Source organism: Harmonia axyridis, chromosome 3, assembly GCF_914767665.1.
Source record: "Harmonia axyridis chromosome 3, icHarAxyr1.1, whole genome shotgun sequence".
Taxonomy (NCBI): Eukaryota; Metazoa; Arthropoda; class Insecta; order Coleoptera; family Coccinellidae; genus Harmonia; species Harmonia axyridis.
In genome coordinates this window covers 58988387-59015883 of record NC_059503.1, presented here as the reverse complement: position 1 = coordinate 59015883, position 27497 = coordinate 58988387, and the positions used below count along the sequence as shown (strand labels likewise).

The 27497-nt window shown below is 36.3% G+C and overlaps 1 protein-coding gene across 3 annotated transcripts; it reads left to right on the top strand.

Moving 5' to 3' along the window:
- Nucleotides 1-3629: 3629 nt before the first annotated feature.
- LOC123675552 lies at nt 3630-23940 on the top strand. 3 transcript variants are annotated; one of them, XM_045610922.1, is made up of 7 exons: nt 3630-4381; nt 7656-7914; nt 11687-11927; nt 17086-17317; nt 17381-17621; nt 19736-20976; nt 22818-23940. In XM_045610922.1, the coding sequence occupies exons 1-7, from the start codon at nt 3673-3675 to the stop codon at nt 23321-23323; spliced, it is 3429 nt and encodes a 1142-aa protein (XP_045466878.1). In that variant the 5' UTR covers nt 3630-3672; the 3' UTR covers nt 23324-23940. The 3 variants fall into 3 exon arrangements, with proteins under 3 accessions (XP_045466878.1, XP_045466877.1, XP_045466876.1); XM_045610921.1 differs by having other exon boundaries at nt 19718-20976; nt 22821-23940; XM_045610920.1 differs by having other exon boundaries at nt 19718-20976.
- Nucleotides 23941-27497: the final 3557 nt, after the last annotated feature.

Sequence of the window (27497 nt, the reverse complement as noted above, 5' to 3'; positions counted from 1 at the left end):
AGTTTATTGGTTTGGTAATTCATCATGCACTCACGCTTGAACAACGCTTGCAATGGACCCAAAATGAGATTGCCATTGTTCCCGATTTTCATAAGCGAATTTTGTTTAGATATGAAGCGCACTTCTGGTTGAATGGCTACGTCAACAAACAAGACTGCTGCATTTGGAGTGAAGCTTATCCTCAAGTGTATGTCGAAACACCGTTACATCCAGAAAAACTGACTGTTTGGTGCGCTTTATGGGCTGGTGGAATCATTGGTCCGTACTTCTTCAAAAACGATGATGGCCAGAACGTTACAGTCAATGGTGATCGGTAAAGACTGTATAGAGCCATTACTAACTTTTTCATTCCTGAATTGAACCACCATGATGTCCAGTAGCTGTGGTTCCAACAAGACGGCGCAACATGTCACACAACTCGTGCCACAATCGATTTATTGAAAGACACGTTTGGTGACCGCCTAATTTCACGTTTTGGACCTGTGAATTGGCCTCCAAGATCTAGTGATTTAACACCGCTAGACTACTTTCTGTGGGGCTATGTAAAGTCATTGGTCTATGCGAATAAGCCACAAACCCTTGACCATTTGGAAGGCAACATACGCCGTGTTATTGCCGATATACGGCCACAAATGTTGGAAAAAGTCATCGACAATTGGACGTCCAGATTGGACTACATCCGAGCCAGCCGTGGCGGTCATATGCCAGAAATCATATTTAAAATGTAATGCCACAAGATTATCTTGCGGATAAATAAAATTCATTTCAATCGACTAATCCATCGTTGTTTTATTGCAATTTAAAGTTCTATAGCTCTAAAAAAAAGACCCTTTATATACCCATATATAGTTATGTGATCTCCAAGGTCGCATTGAAGATTGAACTGATGAGCTCTCAAACGCTTCTGACTCCACTTCAATGCTTTCCTAAATTTTTAGTTTTACCAAAAATTAGTTAGGGGTAATACGTAATTGTAACGACAAAATATAACGATTCAATTAATTAATTCAATAAGAGTGCAATATTTAGGAGTTCAATGAAACATAGTTTGTGCAACAAAGTATTGTTATAGTCATATTGCAATCTGAATTGATTCAACAAATAGGTAGTATCGAATTAGGAAATTATTGAATACCAACCTAATTTTTAATACTGTTAGATCGACTGTAGAAGAAACTCTATTATAATCTATTGAATTCATAAATCTTCTCAAATCTAACATGAACAGCAAATTTCAGAAATATGTGAATTCAATATCTCCTCGATAATAAGATTTAGGAGATATGTTAAATCATCACGACCATATAAATAGGTAATATATTATAAAGTATTTTTTTATTTGAAGAAAGAACTATTAAATCATCTCAAGTTTGTCGATGAATCGTGAAATAATTTGTAGCTACAGTTTACGTAAGAGAAATTTTTTTCTCATAGTATTATAGGAACGCTTCGAGTTGACAATGCGGAATAATTTACATTATTTCCTTTTAAATCACTTTCTACCTCCATGAAAATGAAAGTTTATCGTTTCTTACATGAAACAAAAGGCCATAAAGCATCACAATGATAAGCATCATAAATTACTGAAGTAAGCGTGAAAACCATATATTTTGGGATGGGACGAAAATCAGTTTAAATTGAACGAGGATCGCACAATGAATTATGAGATATACAGGTAGTTCCTAAATTGGAGTTACAAACGAAAATTATTACAGTTTGAACCTTCTCAAGAAAACATATTTATAAACATGGGCCCGCAAACGCTCTATTTTCGAGATACAGAGGGTGTTAAAGTTTTTTTTCTCATAACAGATTCCCTTCTCAAGAAAAAGGGGGAATCATTTCAAAACCTTAATAACTATACAAGAAAAACTGTCCTGATAAATAATACATTATTTTGTTGAAGATTATACTTTGTTGAAAACATAACAGGTGGATAATTGTTCCACAATTTGCAGTTCAGTAGAATAAACTGGAGTTCTGGAAGTTATTGAAATGAGTATTTATCTTCAGTACCTCGAAATCAGTGTTAATGCTGTTCTATCAAAAATATTATTTCATCAAGTGGATGTGAAAATTTTGTAATAATCATAAAATAATTATAATAAGGATGTAATTTTTCTGCTAAACAGTCATCTTCATTATCTACCATCGCTAAAAATACGTTGTTTCCATTACACAGGGCAAAAATTTTTTTTTCAGTTCAATAGCACTAGCTCCCTCAACGAAACTGAAAGAAGAATATAATACCATCGCTTTGGTCTTGTATAAGATAAAGTATCACGAACGTGATTTGTGTTGACTTAAAAATGGTCAACTTTCTTCTTGGGCAGCAAAGTGGTTATACGAAATATCCGTGTTTTTTGTACCTCTGGGATAGTAGGGTGAAAACAAAACATTGGGTTAGAAAATATTGGTCTCAGAGAGAAAACATGGATGTTGGGGAAAAGAATGTCATTAACGACGCTTTGCTTGAAAGAGAAAAAATCATACTGATTGGGAAAGAGTTCTCTTCACAGATGAGTCTAGATTCTTCCTCTACCATTGTGATCGACGTTCCCTTGTATACAGACGTCCACATAAAAGATATGCTCAGTACACTCTTTTCCAATCAGCCTCTTCCCAATGGATATGCTCTCTCGCATAATCCAAACGCGCCCTTCGATGGGCTGGGGTAAGAGCTGGGCCTCTTGCCGCGACACGAGGCCTCAAATCATATTCTCTGAGGCGATTTCTTATTGTCTGAGTGCTAATTTGCAACTCATGAGTTTGCTCAAGCTGATTTTGAAGGAGGCGAGCGGTTGCAAACCGTTGTCTCAACGAAGAAACTCTCAAGTAACGTTCTTGAATGGCAGTTGTTACCTGTGGTCTACCCTGTCCTGGTCTTCGGACATTCATACCTGTCTCCCTGAATCACTGCAACATTCTGGACACACTTGTATGGGAAACTCCAAAACCTTTCTGCAATTATGTCCACCCTTCTTCTCGCAAAACTACCGCTTGGGCACATTCCTCTTGGGTCAAATTGCGTGTTTCGAGTTGCATAGCGATCGAGTGTAGAAAATCAAACGAAAGAAAAACTATTGATCACTAGAATTGATCGAGAACAACTGATTTCAGAATGGAGCCAATACATTCAAAATCTGATAATCTCATCTTTTTTTATTCCTGCTGGGAAAAAACATCTGTATTAAAGAAAAACGTTTAAAGTGGATAACATATGCATGCATAATTCTAATAAAAATAATTATCATTGAAAACACCTTCAGTTGTAGAATAAATTTGAGATTTCCATAATGTGCGTTAATTCTTTTGCGCAGTGTATTATCATCACATACATAGCCAAGTACATAGCCAAAATATCTACAAAATGTAAAATAATGCTTCTTCATTTTCTTCAAATGAGGCGTAATTTAAAATAACTGTTGAGCTTAATTATTTTAATTATGTTAATAACTCTGATTATATTTGTGGAATAGTGGCTACAGTATTTTCCAGGAAGAAAATGATCCATGGTATTCTCTATGATCTCACTCAGACTAATTTATACATATTTACATGAGCATATAATCTTAAAATACGAGTAGAATATATTCTTCTGACTAAAAAAGTATTTATTGTTTCAGATGATAAATTTTCTATCATGAAGATCTCGGAGACAACCATTCAGTGATGCTTATGTGCACCATGGAGACAGCCATCATTCCCAGACCACCAGCACTTCCTTCCCTTCCTGGATTTACCTCTTCACCCCCTCCACCGCCTCTCCCTGAACCAAATCAACCAAAACCGCCTGAAATTCCTTCAAAGTCACCAACGGGTCCTCCTCCTCCAAAACCTCCTAATTTAACATCACCAGAAATTACTTCTTTCAAACCTCCTCCAACTCCTCCAAAAAATTCGTCTTTCTGCACAAGTACCCAAAATTATTCCAAAACTACTTCAAATTCATCAAAATCCCACGACTATTCGAGTGTGAAAAGTAGCAAAAGTACGGGTTCCAATGGGTTTCGACTTGTGGACGACAACTGTGATTCCGGTAGTGTATACAGTGCTTACAAACAGAAAATCGATCAAATGTTCGATTCCGACTCTAGTTTGAACACTAAAAATAGTGCGCAAGTCAGGATTGACAAGATGTTTTCCGAAGTTCCTAAAGATATCAAGATAGAAGAGGATAGTGTTGGTGTGCACAGTTTCACTGTTGACTATTTAGGTTCGGTACCTCTGAACGATAAGGTGACTAGTCTTGCTGGTCTTCAGGGGCCCTTGAAAGATCTTTATTTCGCTTATAAGAAAATAACTAAACCTAGAAAGATGCTCACTGGGAGATTGGAGATATCTAGTCAGGGACTGAGGGTGCAGTATCAGGGAGAAAAAGGTGAGATATCTTTGAATTTGAAATATACTGAAACTATTGCAATTAGTCAGAAAAACTTGAAAAGGAACACCGCCACGTGGCTCCTCTGTTCAAAACGTAATTAAAGATATTTCTTCTTACAAATCAACGATTTAATGTGGTTTTCACATAATTTCCTTGAACAATAATCTACATTGTAGGAAGTGAATATTTTTAATTTGTGAATGAAAAAAAAATTGGTAACTTTTCGTTTTTCGCAAAAGAATTGATGACATATACAATGTACAAAGCACTTCTATATTTTTAAAATATTCGTAAAAATAACCTACCAAAATACATTTCAAAAGATTTAAAACTCCAATTTCATGAAAAAATATCGACGGTCCCACAGTGCTGCCCTCTACTTTGCTTCGAAAATAGAAAGAAGATGAGTACTTCGTGAACCGTACAAAGTTTGATCATCGCAGGAACGCAAGAGGGAAAATGAAAAGGTACCAAAGTTTGATACTCTGATGATAAGAGGAGTTTGATTTTTTATTTTCTATTGATCTTGGGAATTAGGCATTTCACAAAAGGCTTTGCACAGTATTTTGCATAAAGACTTAAATCTTAAAGCTTTTAAAGTTAAAAAAAGAATTCAAGCCGATCAATCACTAGCAACGTCCAGTGGCGTACCCAGAAATAAGCCTTGGAAGGGATAAAGAAAAAATTTTTCGAATTTTCCTTCTTTTAAAACAATTTTCCAAAGAAATTTGCTTACTTATAATAAGATGGTGATATATAAGGTTGTTACATATAATGGATATTCCTCCTGGGGGGATATATCCCCTTATCCCCCCCTTGGGTACGCCACTGGCAACGTCGTATCTTCGCTGATTGTATTTTTGCAATGCATTCAAGCAAAATGTCTGAAACCAAAAACCTAATATTTTACATAGGCGTACAACAAAAAAAAACTTTGTTTCCGCCGTTTTTTTCCGATATTCGAGGCTTTATTGTGAAAAACTGGTTAAACATTTATGATTCAGAGTATTGTTCATCACTGGCCACTACTTTTTCCCATCTCTCGGGCAGTATACAATTTTTTAGTTCTTCATAACATAAGTGCTGGTCAGCCAGGCCATGTGCCATTGATCGAAACAAGACCGAGGGAGCAACGTCTGGAGAATACGTCGGGTGGGGTAGGACTTCCCATTTCAACGTTCCCAAGTATGACTTGACCACTTTCACTACATGGGGTCTAGCATTATCATGCTGTAAAATCGCTTCATCATGTCTCTCGTTGTATTGCGGCCGTTTGTCTTTCAATTCTCGGCTCAAATGCACTAATTGCGGTTTTCAGTCGGTTTTAACAACTCTTAATACACTACGCCGAGCTGGTTCCACCAAACACTGAGCATGACCTTGGAACCGTGAATATTCGGTTTAGCCGTCGACGTAGAAGCATGGCCCATGATTTTCTGCGCTTGGGATTATCTTAATGAAACCATTTTTCGTCTCCAGTCACGATCCCTTCTTTTTTTATCTAGCTAGCAGCTGTTCACAAGCAAACAAACGCCGTTCAACTTTTCTTGGCTTCAACTCGTACGGCACCCAATTTCCTTGTTTCGGATCATTTCCATGACTCTCAGACGTTTTGAAATGTCTTGTCGCGTCACTCTCAATTATCCTGTCAATTCTTGTTGCATTTGACAGAGTCTTAATCAAGTAATGTCTCCAATTCTGCATCTTCGAAAACATTCTCTCTTCCACTGTCTTCGACTTCAAAATCACCGTTCTTGAAGGGTTGAAACCACTCTCGGCACGTTCTTTCACTAAAAACGATCTCACCATAGGTATTTGAGAGCGTTCGATAAGCCTCAGTCGCAGATTTCTTCATACTAAAGCAGAGAATTGAAACAACTCGCAAATGACGAGAATTTGACTCGTAAGCTGACATGTTCAATCGAGAATAACTTTATGATGCAGACACAAATCGACTAATATTTCCATGGCGTTATGTTAACAAATACCTAAGCTTATTTGTATAATATCTAAGATCTATTTATTGCGACTTTGTCTTTATCACGGTACATTTTGTCAATGTTCAAATCAAAGAAAATAATTTCGAGCGAATTTGTCTTATTAGACAAATTCGCTCAAAAGCAAAAATCACGACATTGATGAAAATTATATGCGCTGCTTTTCAAGAAAAGCTGCTGATTGCAATATAGCATCATAGTTTTATGTTATATCGGGTGTTTTTTTTTCGAGGTATATAACTTTAAGTTGGCATTACTGTTCGAGATGGCGACCGATTTAACAGCTGTCAAGTGATTTATTCTCAGTTTGGTTTGGCAATTCATCATGAATAGACTCACGCCTGAACAACGCTTGCAAATAGTGCAATTTTATTTAGAAAATAATGTGCCGTTATTCCAGATTTTCATAAGCGAATTTTGTTTAGAGATAAAGCGCACCTCTGGTTGAATGGCTCCGTTAACAAACAAAACTGCCGCGTTTGGAGTAAAGCTAATCCTCAAGTGTATGTCGAAACACTGTTACATCCAGAAAAACTGACTGTTTGGTGCGCTTATTGGGCTGGTGGAATCATTGGTCCGTACTTCTTCAAAAACGATGATGGCCAGAACGTTACAGTCAATGGTGATCGGTATAGAGCCATGATTACTAACTTTTTCATTCCTGAATTGAACAACCATGATGTCCAGGAGCTATGGTTCCAACAAGAAACATGTCACACAGCTCGTGCGACAATCGATTTATTGAAATACACGTTTGGTGACCGCCTAATTTCACGTTTTGGACCTGTGAATTGGCCTCCAAGATTTTGTGATTTAACACCGCTAGACTACTTTCTGTGGGGCTATGTAAAGTCATTGGTCTATGCGGATAAGCCACAAACCCTTGACCATTTGGAAGACAACATTCGCCGTGTTATTGCCGATATACGGCCACAAATGTTGGAAAAAGTCATCGAAAATTGGACGTCCAGATTGGACTACATCCGAGCCAGCCTTGGCGGTCATATGCCAGAAATCATATTTAAAATGTAATGCCACAAGATTATCTTGCGAATAAATAAAATTCATGTCAATCGAATAATCCATCGTTGTTTTATTGCAATTTAAAGTTCTATAACTCTGAAAAAAACACCCTTTAGATCAATCCTTAGGCTAATTAAAAACATATCTGGAATTTACTCACCTTACTTCATTCCTAAACATCAAATTCAATATTCTCATAAGTAAAATTGTAATATTCATTGTATTCAACAAAGTTTTTATTTGCATGTCAGGTGACTTGGAGCAGATGAACTCATTTCCTACCATAGCCGTTTGGTCAGCTGTGAAATTTGTGATAAACGACCACGACTCCTCTAGGATATCATATGCTTTTCTTCCCCTCATCACCGATCCAGATAATATCGATAAAAGAACGCTTTTCAGAAATCTGGACATACACGAAGGAAAATACATAAATGTCGATGACCATTCACCTCTATTCGCTGTGGTAATGAGGAAGATCGGCATACATAAGCAACTAGAGTGCCATGGGTGAGTGTGTAAATTGTTAATTGCTACTTTATAAACCTTCTCTGGCCTTCCGGTAGATATGATAACTTTCCTGAGGGTCAAGGATTAAGTATGTTCGATAATTAGGCTTTGTTGTAATATAAGAATGACGTGAAGTATCTACAGGGTGTCCCGTAAAGACCACGTCAAACCGAGGGAGAATGTAGATCAAAGGATAACCCACCTGCTATGACAAAATTCCCATTATAAAAGTCTTACCGTTATCGAGATATTTTTTTTTTGAAAATAATTAATTTTTGCCCCTTTCAATAGTTTTGCCCTTACGGCTGGTATAAACAATTTTCAAAATACTGGAATGCTGATAAGTGATTTATTACTTGGTATTTTCACCCCTTGCGTTAATTACAGCTCGACAACGACGGTTCATACTCAAAATGAGTGATCTTAAAATGTTCTGATCTAATCCTTCCCAGATTTCTCTGAGTTGGATTCCTAAGTCAATAAGAGTAGCTGGATGATTTTCTGTACTTCTCAGCCTTCTTTTGAGGTTGTCCCAAACCTGCTCAATCGGATTGAGATCTGGACTTCTTGCTGGCGCTGGCCATTCCATTCGAGAGACTTCAACCTCTTCAAGGTACTCCTGAACGATGCGCGCACGATGGGGTCTGGCATTATTGTCCATAAAAATGAAATTTTCACCAATGTATGGGGCAAATGGCACTACATGCTCTTCAAGAATGTTCCTTATACACCTACCAGCATTCATAGCTCCATTTTAAACGACCACTAGGTGCGAACAGTCAAAGATATTCCACCCCATACCATGATCGATCCTCCCCCGAAACCAGTAGTATTCAGGAAATTGCACTGAGCATATCTTTCATGTGGACGTCTGTATACAAGGGAACGTCGATCACAATGGTAGAGGCAGAATCTAGACTCATCTGTGAAGAGAACTCTTTCCTAATCAGCATCTTCCCAATGGATATGCTCTCTCGCAAAATCCAAACGCGCCCTTCGATGGGCTGGGGTAAGAGCTGGGCCTCTTGCCGCGACACGAGGCCTTAAATCATATTCTCTGAGGTGATTTCTTATTGTCTGAGTGCTAATTTGCACCCCATGAGTTTGCTCAAGCTGATTTTGAAGGAGGCGAGCGGTTGCAAACCGTTGTCTCAACGAACAAACTCTCAAGTAACGTTCTTGAATGGTAGTTGTTACCCGTGGTCTACCCTGTCCTGGACTTCGGACATTCATACCTGTCTCCCTGAATCGCTGCAACATTCTGGACACACTTGTATGGGAAACTCCAAACCTTTCTGCAATTCTTGTGTATGTCCACCCTTCTTCTCGCAAAACTACCGCTTGGGCACATTCCTCTTGGGTCAACGAAAGAAACACTATTGATCACTAGAATTGATCAACTGATTTCAGAATGGAGCCAATACATTCAAAATCTGATAATCTCAACTTTTTTTTTTCCTGCTGGGAAAAAACATCTGTATTGAAGAAAAACGTTGAAAGTGGATAACATAAGCATGCATAATTCTGATAAAAATAATTATCATTGAGAACACCTTCAGTTGTAGAATAAATTCGAGATTTCCATAATGTGCGTTAATTTTTTTGCGCAGTGTATTTGTTCTCAATAAATTTTTCATTCCAGAATGTGAGATTTTCTAATGAGAGAAAAACGAGCATAAACGAAATTAAAGCCTCAACGTCCATATCTATTGTGAGGAAATGCAGCATTCTTAAGGTAAACCATCCGTTAACCTTCTGTGCAATAACTGACTAGAAAATCGAAGAAAAAGTTGGAAAATTGAACCAATTTTCTTTCCATAGCAGATACGATATCGCGAAATCGCACGAATAACAAGATATTGCCTCAGATGAAAGTACGCCTCAATTGAACCGTTAATGTGCAGATTGTATCATTATTATAGCTCATTTAATGATTGGAGTCAGGTAGATACTCTCTTGATTTTACGGAATTCTTCATACTTCAAGAAAAATTCGTTCACGCACTGATTTCTAACTGATCGCTACTGAATAATCATCGAGTTAAATCATCGTGACTTCCAACCGCTAATATGTACAGTGTGTTCTTCAATCTTCACACAAAGTCTTTCTTAACGTCTTTAAAACTGGACATATGTGTATCGAATGCATTTATCATTAATTTTTATACACTTTCTGTTCGCTCTAGAAAATTATTAGAAAAAAGTAATAAATAATATTTTGTTGAAAGTATTAGGTGTAGATAAAAGAAATCCATTAATTTTCCCAAGTGATGGGTTTAGTTATCTGTATCTTACGATTGGGTTCCACTAGATGGAGTTAGAAAGATGAGATTTCGTACTACAAAAACTTTCGTGACAGTTTTGTGATTAGTTGACTCAGTTTAGTTTCAGCGCGTGTCATAGATAGACAATATCAAAGAGAAAGATTCTATGTATATGGAGAGTAATTATCGAAAATTTCCCTCCACCTTCGGTGTCAGGCTTTCTCCAAAAATGTAAATGAACTCATGCAAAATTATCGGTAATTTTGATCCAGTTGTGCAATTACTTACGAAAATATCAGCTATATTTTACAATTTTTCTTCGCTAAAGACGAAATTGTAAGCCATTCGACTGAAAAAGTAATTAGTGTTAATGGTCCTGATAAAATAACGGCCAATCACGCACAATTTTGGTTTCCTTAATTCCGTTCCGGTAATTTCGATGTCAAAGATGCACCACGCACTTGAAAGCTTATTGTCGATCATAATGTCGATGAAAGTATAGACATTGTCGAGTCCGACTGTTCTGTAAGTCATGTTTCGATTGCCCAAGAGCTAAAGATTGCACAAAGATCCATCCAGAACCATTTGCATAAAGCTGGTCTCAGGAAGACGCTCAATATATGAGTACCACACGAGTTAACGCAAAAAACCTCATAGACCGAATTTCCATCTGCGATCACTGCTGAATTCCAACAAAATTTGGTGACACTTACGACAACGTCAAGCGAAAACGGTCGTGGTCGAAACGCGGTGAGCCGTCGGAAATGATGGCCAAGCTAGAATTGACGGCCAATTCTGCCAATAATTGGATTGTCTAAAAGAAGCTACGCCCAGAAGCGCTAAGTTTTGGCCAATAGGATAGGACAACGCCAGGCCACACACATCGATAGTACCTCGCCAGAAGCTTCAGGAGTTTAGATGAGAGGTTCTTATGCATCCACCTCAAAGTCCGGACCTAGCACTAAGTGATTACTATCTATTCCTGTCTATGGCGAACAATTTTGCTGGTGAGAAATTCGCTTCAGCAGAGGCTTGTTAAAATCGACTGTATCTATGTTTTGTCGATAAAGACGAGGGTTTCTATGAGAGAGGCATAATGATATTACCTTCAAAATGGATATCTTTTTACTACATCCTTTTATCATTCCATTTCTTCATGACATATCAAATTGGAGCTTTTTGTATAGGAAAAAAAGTCAAGGGAACGACGAAATAAGCGTATTATGCGGGAAAGCTTCTTAAACAGGAGCGTATCTCCAAAATTATAAATGTTCTCGCTATAATATACGACCTACAAACATCTGAAGATTGCAATGTTAGTTAACAACGTAGACAGAATGTCAGATCAACAACCGACTAGACCACTGCTAAAAAGTATGGTATTTTCAACAAATCAGTATGAAATAGATAGAAATATAATACACCGGATCCTTTTCAGACAAAGTTTCTTTTAAATTTCGTGATCATCTGAATATGTTTCCTGAACTGAACTTAATTTTCTATTTCCAGTTTCGTTTGCCAAACATCCGAGGATGCGATAGTTATAGCAGCAACTCTATATAAGTCCTTGATGTCTCAAATGAAGGCCAAAGCAAAGAAACCCAAGAACAGAAACGGAGTGACTTGCATGTCGATAGCTTCAAGTGTATACAATGAAAATTGCAGCAATGGACCTCCTGTTAGGCCGCCTAGAAGAAAAAGAAGCACTACCTCTTCCATTATAAGTGACACAGAAATGTCTAATTTAGATGTAAGTACAAAGTGTGTGATCTACCTTAACAAGATAGAAATTCAGTTTCATCACTGAACATCGTAATAGGAGGTAATAATTATTATTGATTTTAATGAACATGCATACCTATAATTATTGCTTGTGTTTAGCCAACTTTCATATGCAAATTGAAATCTTTCGACTTAATTGGGTATCGACATTTCGATATGTCAGTGAAATCTATATTTTTTATATGATTGAGGATTAATTCGTCTGAATAAAGTCATCAATGAGAGATATTAAAATTTCATTTTGATATCTCATCATTCATTTACATGATCTAGAACTGATTCAAAGGTCCACTACAAGTCTTCTGCTTAGGTACAGAGAGTACTTTTCTTCTAAATCCATCTGACTGAATATATCAATTTCAATATTAAATGCTAAATGTTCCTGTGAAGAAATTTGATATATTAGGTACCTATTATGTGTTAGATGAAAAATTGTTTTCAACATTGTGTTATCCCCTGAAAAGTTTATCGAGAGCGAATCGCGCCTTGTGCTTACGCGAATTTAACTTCTTCTTCTTCTTTTCTTCTTCTTCTTCTTCTTCTTATTCTTATTCTTATTCTTATTCTTATTCTTATTCTTATTCTTATTCTTATTCTTATTCTTATTCTTATTCTTATTCTTATTCTTATTCTTATTCTTATTCTTATTCTTATTCTTATTCTTATTCTTATTCTCATTCTCATTCTCATTCTCATTCTCATTCTCATTCTCATTCTCATTCTCATTCTTATTCTTATTCTAGTACTACTTCTACTACTAATACTACTTCTACTACTACTGATACTACTACTACTACTACTTCTACTACTACTACTAGTACTACTACTACTACTGATACTACTACTACTACTACTACTACGACCACCATTATTACTACTACTACTACTACTACTACTACTTCTACTACTTCTACTTCTTCTTCTTTTGAATTTTTCAAAGAAGGTACCATTTTCAAGATAATCGAGTACAAAGCAAATACCATCCACAAAAATTAATTTTTCAAATTTTTCCATTAATGATGAATGAAAATACAAAAATCGGCCTAGTGTATTATAACGCTTGCATTCAATTGAACAATTCAGAAATAAAATTTATCAGACACTTAAACAATTAAAAATATTCACACAAATTTTTTTATTGTTTGAGTGTCTTTGAGAAATGTTTAATTCAATGCCATCTGAAAGCGTTAAAACACTACGTCAAAATTTGAACTTTTATTTATCACTAATTGTTACATTTGAAAAATTAATTTTTGTAGATTTTTATGAATATTATTTGCTTTTTATTCGATTATATCAAAAATGGAACATTCTATGAAAATAATTCAAGAGACCTTTTTTTTATGAAGCTCTGTTGATTTTAGAGATGAATCAATTTTTTCGAAAAAAGACAGTGGTGTTTGGCAGGAAACTTTTGTCAAGACTTCAATACCTAAAAATCAAAACATTGAATGTACCTAATAATACTAGTATAAAGTATAAGTAAAAAACTTACTTTTTCCAAACTTTAACACCCTGTATCTCGAGAACGAAGCTTGTTAGGATATATGTTTATAGGATTTTTTTTCATGACAGTTCTATCCGATGCTAAAATTATTGCACTTGAACCTGGACCACCCTGTATATGGGACAAATCCAAGCACTTCATCATGTTTCATAAATATATCATGGTTGAGTGGATCAGGGAGTCTCCTAGGGACTCACCTGGACTTCGCCATATTTCTTGCTCAACACGTATATCAATTGTATTTTTTGTTTGCTTTTCTTTAATTGATGTAAGTTTAGCTGGAAATAAAGACAATATACATACAAACATACATACATATCTCAATTGATTCAGCAGAAACCATCTGGGAGTAATCGTTCGGGATTATAGCTACCAAAAGATGCATTTTCAAATAAAATTCTTCAGAACAAACTAAACTTGATTTTCGATACCTACTAACGGGTGTTTTTTTTTCGAGGTATATAACTTTAAGTTGGCATTACTGTTCAAAATGGCGACCGATTTAACAGCTGTCAAGTGATTTATTCTCAGTTTGGTTTGGCAATTCTTCATGAATAGACTCACGCCTGAACAACGCTTGCAAATAGTGCAATTTTATTTCGAAAATAATGGTTCTGTGCGGAATACGTATCGCGCACTAAGTCCATTTTATTTTGTTTAGCGATGAAGCGTACTTCTGGCTACGTCAACAAACAAAACTGCCGCATTTAGAGTGGAGCTGATCCTCAAGTATATGTCGAAACACCGTTACATCCAGAAAAACTGACTGTTTGGTGCGCTTTATGGGCTGGTGAAATCATTGGTCCGTACTTCTTCAAAAACGATGATGGCCAGAACGTTACATTCAATGGTGATCGGTATAGAGCCATGATTACTAACTTTTTATTCCTGAATTGAACAACCATGTCCAGGAGCTGTGGTTCCAACAAGACGGCGCAACATGTCACACAGCTCGTGCCACAATCGATTTATTGAAAGACACGTTTGGTGACCACATAATTTCACGTTTTGGACCTATGAATTAGCCTCCAAGATCTTGTGATTTAACACCGCTAGACTACTTTCTGTGAGGCTATGTAAAGTCATTGGTCTATGCGGATAAGCCACAAACCCTTGACCATTTGGAAGACAACATTCGCTGTGTTATTGCCGATATACGACCACAAATGTTAAAAAGGTCATCGAAAATTGGACGTCCAGATTGGACAACATCCGAGCCAGCCGTGGCGGTCATATGGCAGAAATCATATTTAGAATATAATGCCACAAGATTATCTTGCGGATAAATAAAATTCATGTCAATCGAATAATCCATCGTTGTTTTATTGCAATTTAAAGTTCTATAGCTCTAAAAAAAAACACCCTTCACCTATAAAATTTCGCTCACATCAAGAAACACCTTGTACGTCGTATTGCCATCTACTCCAATATCTGGAGACCATGCTCCATAAACCAAAATCAAGCATTTCAGATCAGTAAGACAAATCTATAAAAAGTGCACTCTTTAAGTGTAGTTTTAACCCATTTATCTGCACTGAAAGCTACACTTATTCTCACCATTAATCTGTTAATATCTGCCGCAAATGATATAATAATAAGGCTTTTTCCTCATGAATTGGCACGCGACAATAATAGCAGCTTTCATTGTTGCTTGCATCCATTCCAAAACGCATTTATCATTCGAAGTTAAACGAATAATACTATTTCCGGTCGTGTGTTGTCTACCAGAAGTTTCAATAGCGTACTTTCTGCGGTTCATACATGTTCTCCGTTGTACACCTTAATGTGACTAGTTTTTCGATAGAATTCTCTCAGCACTACTTCTTATCGGTAAACATCCTTTAGTAATCAACGCCGTTGGGTTCAAGTTTTCTTAAGGAACATTACCAGGAGAAATTCCATATACTTCAAGTGAGTTGAGTGTTTATCTGTTTTTAAAGTTTATTCGCATTTTTCGTATTATAATGATTCGTACTTGATGAAAGCTCTTTCATTATCTTTAATAGTTACATAGGGGAACAGCTGTGTTGGTGTCGAGGTTTTTTGAGCTGATTCTATATCAATTTGATGTCCTGAATTCAAATAACGTATTCATTTTTACCTAGGAGCTCAAATTTTCAAGATACACAATTTTAGAGAAATATAAGTTAAATTATTCTAACTCAAATCCGTAAGTGTAGTAAACAAAAGTAGATACGAAATTTTTATTTTAGTTATACACTGCGCCTCCTTCAAAATCAGCTTGAGCAAACTCATGGGGTGCAAATTAGCACTCAGACAATAAGAAATCGCCTCAGAGAATATGATTTAAGGCCTCGTTTCGCGACAAGAGGCCCAGCTCTTACCCCAGCCCATCGAAGGGCGCGTTTGGATTTTGCGAGAGAGCATATCCATTGGGAAGAGGCTGATTGGGAAAGAGTGCACTGAGCATATCTTTCATGTGGACGTCTGTATACAAGGAAACATCGATCACAATGGTAGAGTCAGAATCTAGACTCATCTGTGAAGAGAACTCTTTCCCAATCAGCCTCTTCCCAATGGATATGCTCTCTCGTAAAATCCAAACGCGCCCTTCGATGGGCTGGGGTAAGAGCTGGGCCTCTTGCCGCGACACGAGGCCTTAAATCATATTCTCTGAGACGATTTCTTATTGTCTGAGTGCTAATTTGCACCCCATGAGTTTGCTCAAGCTGATTTTGAAGGAGGCGAGCGGTTGTCTCAACGAAGAAACTCTCAAGTAACGTTCTTGAATGGCAGTTGTTACCCGTGGTCTACCCTGTCCTGGTCTTCGGACATTCATACCTGTCTCTCTGAATCGCTGCAACATTCGGGACACACTTGTATGGGAAACTCCAAACATTTCTGCAATTTTTGTGTATCTCCACCCTTCTTCTCGCAAAACTATCGCTTGGGCACATTCCTCTTGGGTCAAATTGCGTGTTTCGCGTTGCATAGCGATCGAGTGTAGAAAATCAAACGAAAGAAAAACTATTGATCACTAGAATTGATCGAGACCAACTAATTTCAGAATGGAGCCATTACATTCAAAATCTGATAATCTCATCTTTTTTTATTCCTGCTGGGAAAAAACATCTGTATTGAAGAAAAACGTTGAAAGTGGATAACATATGCATGCATAATTCTGATAAAAATAATTATCATTGAGAACACCTTCAGTTGTAGAATAAATTTGAGATTTCCATAATGTGCGTTAATTCTTTTGCGCAGTGTAGAATACAGTGAAGACTCGATCATAATTTTAATGAATATAAACCAAATGTAATCTGATTTGAAGTGTAACAACTCTATATTTTAATTAAAGTACAAAATTAATTCAATCTCAAAAATAATTATTGAACGTACAGTTTGTGCAATTATTGATATTAATTTCTGCTGTTGAAGAAGATGCATAAGAAGCATTAAACATAACTTAAAACATTTTACCTTGTGCAAAAAATAAGTTACATCTGGGACATCACAAAGAAATTTGTTTATTTCATCTCGATTATTATCTCTAGATTTTTTCGATTTGCACGAAAAATACTTGCTTTCAATGATAGTCGATTTTTTAGTCGGAAACTATGACGTAGGATGAGTACCTAATCGTGATTTCTTACAGCAATCTTCAGATACTCAACCGCTGCTGCAATCGGCCACAACAAAGATTCCGAAGAAAAGTACAAAGACGAAGAAAGCGCCCAGTGCTCCTTCGACGAAACAAGAAGACTTAGATGCCATAACTCCCTATGAGGAACCCGTAAAAGTAACCGAAATGCGCAGCCAAAGTGACAACGCCGACAATTCTAACGAAAATGATGAGATCAAGGAGATCAAACCTCCAACATTCACTGGTAAAAAAGTTACATTTTTGTTGGAATTTACCTTCGACTGATTGCATTTTTTTTTCGTTTCAGATAAAATCAGTACGTTCATGAGCCGGGAACAGAAGCAGATCACAGCTGAAATAAAACAGATGATGGGTGGAAACAACGATACCCAGACGGGTTTAAAAAGGCTACAGAGTCTGAGGAGAAAAAACGAAATAGTGAGAAAAAAAGAAAACTCAGGGGATATATTGACCAAAGTCACTATTCCAAGATCTGGCAGTTTTCTCAATGCTGGTGGACTGACCAGATACAAATCTAAAGTGACGAGGTGAGTTTTTATCGCATATACATTTATCTTAAGTTATCTTAATGATGAATATAGTATCAAATATGATTCAAATAGACAACTTCTATAGTTCTCTAATGGAATATGACATTGAGACTAATTCTGATTTTGACGTTCAATGCGCTGGATTTGATTTTTGTGAAGGGAAATATACTTTTTCCTACAACTGCTATGAAAAGTAGCGTATTCTTCATAGCTTACTCAATTTCAGAACTCTGTATTGCTCATACTGTGGGAAATATTATTTCTCACGGCACTTTGCCCACACCTCACTTGGTAGATCAATGAAATTGAGCTTTTGAGTCGTTTCTATGGAAACGCAATAAATTAGCGCATACTGTCAACGAAGGCCATTTTGATTTGAATCAAGTCCATTACTTGAATTATTGAAATTTGTGCAGTTGTAGGAGAAGTATAGTGTGCCACATGTGGAGAAAGTCCTTTTCTCGCTCGTGTGTTTGCGGCACTCGCGTTTCAGGCTCGTGCCACACTCGCGAGAAAAGTTGGACTTTTCCCACTTGTTGCACAATGTACTATTTTTTAATTTGGAACCTTATTGAATAATTGGACTCCTTACTACATTTTTAGTTTTTGCATGAAAGTTGCTCAATAATCCTTCCAGTATGATGAATGAATCCTTGAATTTCAAATCTTAAAGGTCATAAGACCAAATTGAAGAAAAATCACGTCATAAGACTATGAAATTTTGAAATGATGATATTCGATATATTAGGTGTACAACTTTGCTTCCCCCGTTTTGCCATAGATGTTTTTGTAGCGGTAAATGGTAGTCGAAATAAATAGATCGTAAATAAGCTAAAGTATTCGTAAACATAACGCCATCGAAATATTAGTCGATTTGTTTTCGAGACATTGTTTGGAGACATTACTTGATCAAGACTCGTTTGAAACGCAACAAGAACTGGCAGGATCATTGGGATTGACAAACACTTGTTTCGATCAATAGCACACGGCCTGGCTGACAAGCATTTCCGGTCTTATGAAAAAGTAAAAAATTGGATCGATTCGTCAATTGCTTCAAAAGATGACCAGTTTTTTAAACGCGGGATTCGTATGCTGCCCGAAAGATGAGAGGAAGTAGTGGCCAGCGATGGACAATACTTTGAATCATAAATGTATACCCAGTTTTTTACAATAAAGCCTCGAATTTCGGAAAAAAAACGGCGGAAGCGAAGTTGTACGCCTATGTAATATCTTCCAATATCAAGAAGTATAGTATATACCGAGATCGGCAATGATTCTGCTAATTTTCTGATTAGTGATTGAAGTATAACTGAAATTTATTCAGTGATTCAGTTATAAGAAGAAATACTTCCTCATTTTTTGGCAATTTGCAATAAATTTGATCATCAAGTGATACACGAAAATATAAATGAGTTTGGCGATCCTATAGCTTAGAACACTCATGTCTAAACACCGACAAAAAGTGGATGTGTAGATACCTGTTTGTATTCCTTAGGCAAATCTTGGAAGACGAAATGAATCTATTGATTTTAATATATAAAAGAAGTGAATGATTCTAGGGAATAAAGCATATCGAGTAGATAAGAGGAAGATGAACTGGCTAACAAAGCCATTATCACCCTGTTGCAGGAACCTGAATTAAAATTTAATGCTTTCATTAAAATTTCAATCCTCCAGTAGGAGAAGCCTATTGTCTACCTGCACCGTTTAATGGAGGATTAAAATTTTAATGCGACATTAAATTTAATGAACTTTCCTGCAACTGGGTGTTAGTCGCATAATATCCCCCTTAATAACAAAATAAATATTCGTATTCTACAAGAAAGATGGAAAAGAGTTGTAGATAACATAATAATGGCAATACTTTGAATGATTCATTTTTCAACCATTTTTTCACAATAAAGTTGCATTTTCATCGAAAAAACAGCAGGAACTTAGTTGCACACCTTATGCATGTACACTGTACAATAACAAATACGGTTAAGTCATATTCTTCGTAGCCTATATCTTCGAATACTTCAATCTTACAAACTATCATCTAGCTTCATTTCTGATACAACCCTTATTTCATAAAATATTTTATTACATTGTAGAAGAACCCTCTTTTCCAGAGCAAATGGCCAAGCAAGCGGTGGATCACCTATAGGGTTCAACGAGCTCTTCAGTGAGTTTCGTCAGCACGAGGGCCTCCACTCCATGGACGAAATACTTGGAGTAATCATCGACTCCAATGGAATGTCCTTCAACGATCTCAAGCCCATATACAAGGAGTTTCTATTAAAACTATCCGTGACACTAACAAAAGATGAACTGTATCAAAGATCAAAATCCATAATGAGGCGACAGAAGAAAAAAATCCTCAAGAAGACTCAGGTCAAATCTCACCGCTTGAAAATTGGAGGGAAATTTAGAAGACTGAAATTGATACTGCGAAAGAATTTCAGGCTGAGGTTGTGCAGAAAAACGAAGAAACACAAATTGAACATAGAATCTGCCCAAACGAAACTACCGGAGAGTTCTATATCGTCATCTTCCTACGATACTAGGCATTTTACACCTAAAGAAGAAATACAAACCACGAAAAAGCAGGTGCAGAAGAAGAAATCTCATGACTCGAGAGCCAAGAGAGACAGGTTAAGTACATCCGAAGAAAGTGATTTTTTGTCAGTGAGAAGGCCTAAAGCACCGAATGCACTTAACGTTAACCCACATAGAAACTCTTCTAGCGGTTATGTTTCCTGTTCAGATTGTTCATATGACAGTGACAGCTGTACGTGTACTTCAGCAGATAAATGTTACTGTAGTTTGGGAAACAAACAGTACAATAAGAAAAAGTGCAAATCCAAACAAGACAACCTACCTAACGATAATTGTCCCTGTCTCGATGGTACCTTGACATTTTGTGGCTGCGATACAGACAGTTGCACCGAGAGCAACAAATGTTATTGTCCAAGATCCCAGAAAACAACACCCATACTTGAGCAACTCAAACAGAAAGGCATCGTACCCCAACCTGAAAAACATAGAAAATTATGCAAGAAAAGCTCCAACACAAAAAGCACCAAAAGTTTAGAATACCTTCGTTACCCTGGTGATTCTTACTACGATAGACTGAAAACATTGTCAAGACCAATAGACCCCTACTATAGTTATAACTACAGCCAGGGTGGCAACAGAGGACAAAGGTATAGTGAACCTGTACAGTACGACCTATTTTCTAATTATGAAGACTTCCGGAAGTACAAAGGTGTTGGAATGTTTCCTAGAGCTTTGAGCGAATCAGAACGAATTGGATTGCTTAAACAAAGTTCTTCGAGAGCCTACAAGTCAACCAAATATGGATCCAACAAAAGTAAGTACTCCCGGATTGTTTTATTTCTTTTACCTTTCATAATTTCTAAACTTTTGAAGAAGAACATAGCGCATAATGCTCGAATAGTATTAATTATTGTTAGCGTTTTGGAAACAACGCAATGTGTGCAACACCACAATAATCGACAAAATTGACAATATTTCAGCATAACCGTTTTCGTCATTTGTTAAATAAACTTGAATTAACTCTTAGTTCTTAGCCTGTGAGCTCATTATCATGCTCTGAATTAACGCTAATGTAGATTAATATACACTGCGCAAAAAATTAACGCACGTTCTGAAAATCTCAATTTTAATGAAAGTTAACTCTACATTGACTTTATAACTTATTTTTTATGTTCTCTCGGGAAGGTTTTGAACGAAACAAAATACATTAAATGGAAGAAAAATTCAGGATTTCATCGAATCTTATGTGAAAGAAGAGAAATAAACAATTTCAAAATACTGGAATGCTGATAAGTGATTTAATACTTGGTATTTCCACCCCTTGCGTTAATTACAGCTCGGCAACGACGGTTCATACTCAAAATGAGTTATCTTGAAATGATCTGATCTAATACTTCCCAGATTTCTCTGAGTTGGATTCCTAAGTCATTAAGAGTAGCTGGATGATTTTCTGAACTTCTCAGCCTTCTATTGATGTTGTCCCAAACCTGCTCAATCGGATTGAGATCTGGACTTCTTTCTGGCCATTCCATTCGAGAGACTTCAACCTCTTCAAGGTACTCCTGAACGATGCGCGCACGATGGGGTCTGGCATTATCGTCCATAAAAATGAAATTTTCACCAATGTATAGGGCAAATGGCACTACATGCTCTTCAAGAATGTTCCTTATATACCTATCAGCATTCATAGCTCCATTATCAACGACCACTAGGTCTGTGCGAGCAGTCAAAGATATTCCACCTCATACCATAATATATTCCCCCGAAACCAGTAGTATTCAGGAAATTGCACTGAGCATATATTTCATGTGGACGTCTGTATACAAGGGAACGTCGATCACAATGGTAGAGGCAGAATCTAGACTCATCTGTGAAGAGAACTCTTTCCCAATCAGCTTCTTCCCAATGGATATGCTCTCTCGCAAAATCCAAACGCGCCTTCGATGGGCTGGGGTAAGAGCTGGGCCTCTTACCGCGACACGAGGCCTTAAATCATATTCTCTGAGGCGATTTCTTATTGTCTGAGTGCTAATTTGCACCCCAGAGTTTGTTCAAGCTGATTTTGAAGGAGGCGAGCGGTTACAAACCGTTGTCTCAACGAAGAAACTCTCAAGTAACGTTCTTGATTGGCAGTTGTTACCCGTGGTCTACCATGTGCTGGTCTTCGGACATTCATACCTATCTCCCTGAATCACTGCAACATTCTGGATACACTTGTATGGGAAACTCCAAACCTTTCTGCAATTCTTTAGTATGTCCACCCTTCTTCTCGTAAAACTACCGCTTGGGCACATTCCTCTTGGGTCAAATTACGTGTTTCGCGTTGCATAGCGATCGAGTGTAGAAAATCAAACGAAAGAAAAACTATTGATCACTAGAATTTATCGAGAACAACTGATTTCAGAATGGAGCCAATACATTCAAAATCTGATAATCTCATCTTTTTTTATTCCTGCTGGGAAAAAACATCTGTATTGAAGAGAAACGTTGAAAGTGGATTACATATGCTTGCATAATTCTGATAAAAATAATTATCATTGAGAACACCTTCAGTTGTAGAATAAATTTGAGATTTCCATAATGTGCGTTAATTTTTTTGCGCAGTGTAAATAAGGTACGAATATTTGTTCATCGTAAACTATATTTCTCTTCTAGAAGAAATGAAATTACAAGATGCCACCATAGCTTCTTCAGCAACTTGCCACGAAGCTCTGTCAGTCAAGAAAACTGCAGAAATAGCAGCTCTTTTTGCCGACTTGAAGCTGAACCAAACAACGGACTTGAAACACTTGGACAGGTTCGAAAGATCAATGAACCCTGTTGTAGCGTCGAATAACATTTACAATAGTTTCAAAAGCCACGGTTCCGTACCTTGCAGAAACTTAACATACGCTGACATCCAAACTAAAGCACATCATGGACGTATGATACAAAACACTCTGTACAGCAGCGGCAGGAATTTCTACAAATCAACAAACCCGCAGCTGTTCAGCTCAAAAAATGGTTTGTATACTATTCAGAGTCAATCAGATGACTCGAGAAGATCTAGTATCGGTAACAGAAAAGAGGACCCAAGAAATTACCTCCATGGAAATCATCATTATCATATGTTGGATGGTGACATCAATAGCTTAGAGAATTCCCTTGGGTACTTGCCATGACATATTTGGAGCTTTTTATCGAGTGTAAAAAATTGTAAATCAAATGGTGAAAGCTCTTATATAATTGATTTTATTAATTCTGAAATTGTCAATTATTTCTCTCAACTTTCTTCAGAATCCTTCAATAATTTTTGAAGTTGTACACTGTATATTAGTATATTAATAAAATTTGATATCTCATGTATAATAATAATATGTAGTCCGAAGTTTATGTTGAAAATATTTTATGAAGGTTACTTGTATATAAAAATTGGGGTGATTTTTTGGTGATTGGACGGGATTCTTAGAGATTAAATATAACATATTATGTTTACAATATAATCTCTCTATTTGTTGATATTGAAAATTTATTCCATTTTATTGAAGGAGTTCATCGTTCTTTAACAATTAAAAATAGGGAACCTGGTGTTTACTTGCTCGCTTTTCATATTACCATGTTCATTCTTCTAAGACTTCTCTTATCTGTAATCTGTATCTAATCTGTATAATATTACGATTCTTTTATTATATTAGTGATAATTCTACTGTGCAATATTAAATCAAAGATATTTTATTTCAAATTTTGGGACAAGTGCAATTTTTTGTCAATTTTTTCCAATAAAAGTTTACTTTATTTACTTTGTTATGACTATTAAAACCATCACATCCTAAAGAAATACTCGAAAAGAATAATATCCAAAGCAGCCTTGGAAATATGTCATATAATAATTTCTGAAATATATCAGTGCTTTCTCGGGATACCATATATCATCAATTCTTCTGCAAAAAACGAAAAGTTATCAGACTATTTTTTTTATTCATTCTCAAATTGAAAATTTTGAATGGTTACGTCAACAAACAAAACTGCCGCATTTGGAGTGAAGCTAATCCTCTAGTGTATGTCGAAACACCGTTACATACAGAAAAACTGACTGTTTGGTGCGCTTTATGGGCTGGTGGAATCATTGGTCCGTTCTTCTTCAAAAACGATGATGGCCAGAACGTTACAGTCAATGGTGATCGGTATATAGACATGAATAATAACTTTTTCATTCCTGAATTGAACAACCATGATGCCCAGGAGCTGTGGTTCCAACAAGACGGCGCAACATGTCACACAGCTCGTGTCACAATCGATTTATTGAAAGACACGTTTGGCGACCTCCTAATTTCACGTTTTGGACCTGTGAATTGGCCTCCAAGATCTTGTGATTTAACACCGCTAGACTACTTTCTGTGGGGCTATGTAAAGTCATTAGTCTATGCGGATAAGCCACAAACCCTTGACCATCGAAAATTGGACTTCCAGATTGGACTACATACGAGCCAGTCGTGGCGGTCATATGCCAGAAATCATATTCAAAATGAAATGCCACAAGATTATCTTGCGGATAAATAAAATTCATGTCAATCGAATAATCCATCGTTGTTTTATTGCAATTTAAAATTCTATAGCTCTAAAAAAAACACCCTTTACTATGGTAGAAGGGATTCATATTCCAAATTCCTCCAAACTCGATTTGATTAAAGGGACTAAAACAAACATAGTGGTGACAAAAGTAGTCCTATTTTTGATTGGCTCATCCGACATTTTCAGGAAAAATTCTTCTATTTCACCTGATTTTGGGATTTCATTCAAAATATAAGGGCCATTTAGTGAGAAAGTAAGTAAATTTATGGCATCATTGTTATCTGAAACGGATACTTTTGGCCTAGTATCCCTTCAATATCAAACTTTCCTTGTCTGGAGTCTTCTCAGCTAAGGTGGTAAGTAGTATTTTTTATATATGGATGTTTCTTACATTTTCTTATATGATTTGTTATTTGAATTACTCTAAAATCTTCGGTTCTTTAGCTAGTATATGATATCAAAGCCATAACTTCGATGAAAGAAGATGCTATTTTTTTAGATCAAATACATTTTTACAATACCCGATTGTGCTGCAGTAAATAGTATTAATTCTACCAAACAACATCCCTTGATGAAACTTTTTCACGCAGGCCCATCAAGAAGAGCTATTGAAATGAAAAGAGAAAATTGGAAACTCCCAATTTCTGTTCATATCAAGGACGTAGAAATAGGGGGTACTGGGGATAACTGAGCCACCCCCCCAAGGTTTCCAAAATATGAAATAGGATTTTCTCAAAGACGAAGAACGAAAATTTTTCCATAAAATGAACCAATAATATATCTACCTTTCTTTAAAATCGACACGACAGCAAAAAATCGGAACCTTTTACGGTTTATAAGTTTATTTTCGCCTTCAAGATGATTACTTTTATTGCACAACGAGTACGTCTATGTCCGAGGTTTATTATTTTCCTTTATCCACCCGCTTTGTCGGTGTCCCCCTTGCTTTGCCGTGTATGATTTTTGTCACAAAATTTTAATACTGCAGTTATCGAAGAACTGAGCTAGTTATTCGCATCGAAAAATTGTCTATGCTATGTTTTACAATTTAATGTGTTCAATTCAAATTGCAATTTATTTGAGAAAACACCCATTTTAAATTGACTATTCAGGGTGTTCCTTAATTGGAGGTTCAAACGAACAATAATCAAATAAAGTCCTATGACATGATTTATTGGATAATAAATTTTTATAACAGATACAGATACAGATGTTAAAGTTCAAGTTTTTCTTAAGCTGTGATGAATAAAAGTGTTGGTACTTATTCAACCAATCTGTTTAGAATATTTACAAAGGTTTCATAAAATGTTATAAGCATCTCAAGAAAGTAGGAGTACAAGAACACCCTTTATTTATAAAACAAAGCGTTTGTGGGCCAAGCGTATAGGACATTTTATTCTTGAAAATTTTCAAGGAATCTCTCATTTTTCTTCTTACTTACAATTTAAGAACACCCTATATAAGGTAAGAACAATCGAATCGGTAATCAAAAAAATTCTATTATTTCGAGTAACTTGTGGTTCAAACTTCGTTATCAAACCTTTTTTCTCACATTACATGTTGTCGTCAAAAATTTTTTTTTCGATTACCCCCCAAGAAATAAGAAGATCTAGGCCCTTGGTTCATGTGAGGTAGGTATTTATTGAGTTTTATTTTGGTTAACTTTTATTTTAATATTCATAATGAAGTGAAGGTTATTGGAATTGACACATGTTTGTTTGAAGGAATTATATTGATAAAACTACTACTGCTATGAAAAGTAGCGTATTCTTCATAGCTTACTCAATTTCAGAACTCTGTATTGCTCATACTGTGGGAAATATTATTTCTCACGGCACTTTGCCCACACCTCACTTGGTAGATCAATGAAATTGAGCTTTTGAGTCGTTTCTATGGAAACGCAATAAATTAGCGCATACTGTCAACGAAGGCCATTTTGATTTGAATCAAGTCCATTACTTGAATTATTGAAATTTGTGCAGTTGTAGGAGAAGTATAGTGTGCCACATGTGGAAAAAGTCCTTTTCTCGCTCGTGTGTTTGCGGCACTCGCGTTTCAGGCTCGTGCCACACTCGCGAGAAAAGTTGGACTTTTCCCACTTGTTGCACAATGTACTATTTTTTAATTTGGAACCTTATTGAATAATTGGACTCCTTACTACATTTTTAGTTTTTGCATGAAAGTTGCTCAATAATCCTTCCAGTATGATGAATGAATCCTTGAATTTCAAATCTTAAAGGTCATAAGACCAAATTGAAGAAAAATCACGTCATAAGACTATGAAATTTTGAAATGATGATATTCGATATATTAGGTGTACAACTTTGCTTCCCCCGTTTTGCCATAGATGTTTTTGTAGCGGTAAATGGTAGTCGAAATAAATAGATCGTAAATAAGCTAAAGTATTCGTAAACATAACGCCATCGAAATATTAGTCGATTTGTTTTCGAGACATTGTTTGGAGACATTACTTGATCAAGACTCGTTTGAAACGCAACAAGAACTGGCAGGATCATTGGGATTGACAAACACTTGTTTCGATCAATAGCACACGGCCTGGCTGACAAGCATTTCCGGTCTTATGAAAAAGTAAAAAATTGGATCGATTCGTCAATTGCTTCAAAAGATGACCAGTTTTTTAAACGCGGGATTCGTATGCTGCCCGAAAGATGAGAGGAAGTAGTGGCCAGCGATGGACAATACTTTGAATCATAAATGTATACCCAGTTTTTTACAATAAAGCCTCGAATTTCGGAAAAAAAACGGCGGAAGCGAAGTTGTACG

What these genes read in the sequence shown, in the direction of transcription:
- LOC123675552 (XM_045610920.1), top strand. Translation starts at nt 3,673, where the DNA reads ATGCTTATGTGCACCATGGAGACAGCCATCATTCCCAGACCACCAGCA. An exon ending in CAAACCTCCAACATTCACTG is followed by an intron (nt 17,318 to 17,380) that starts GTAAAAAAGTTA and finishes TTTTCGTTTCAG; the next exon opens with ATAAAATCAGTACGTTCATG. An exon ending in TACAAATCTAAAGTGACGAG is followed by an intron (nt 17,622 to 19,717) that starts GTGAGTTTTTAT and finishes ATTACATTGTAG; the next exon opens with AAGAACCCTCTTTTCCAGAG.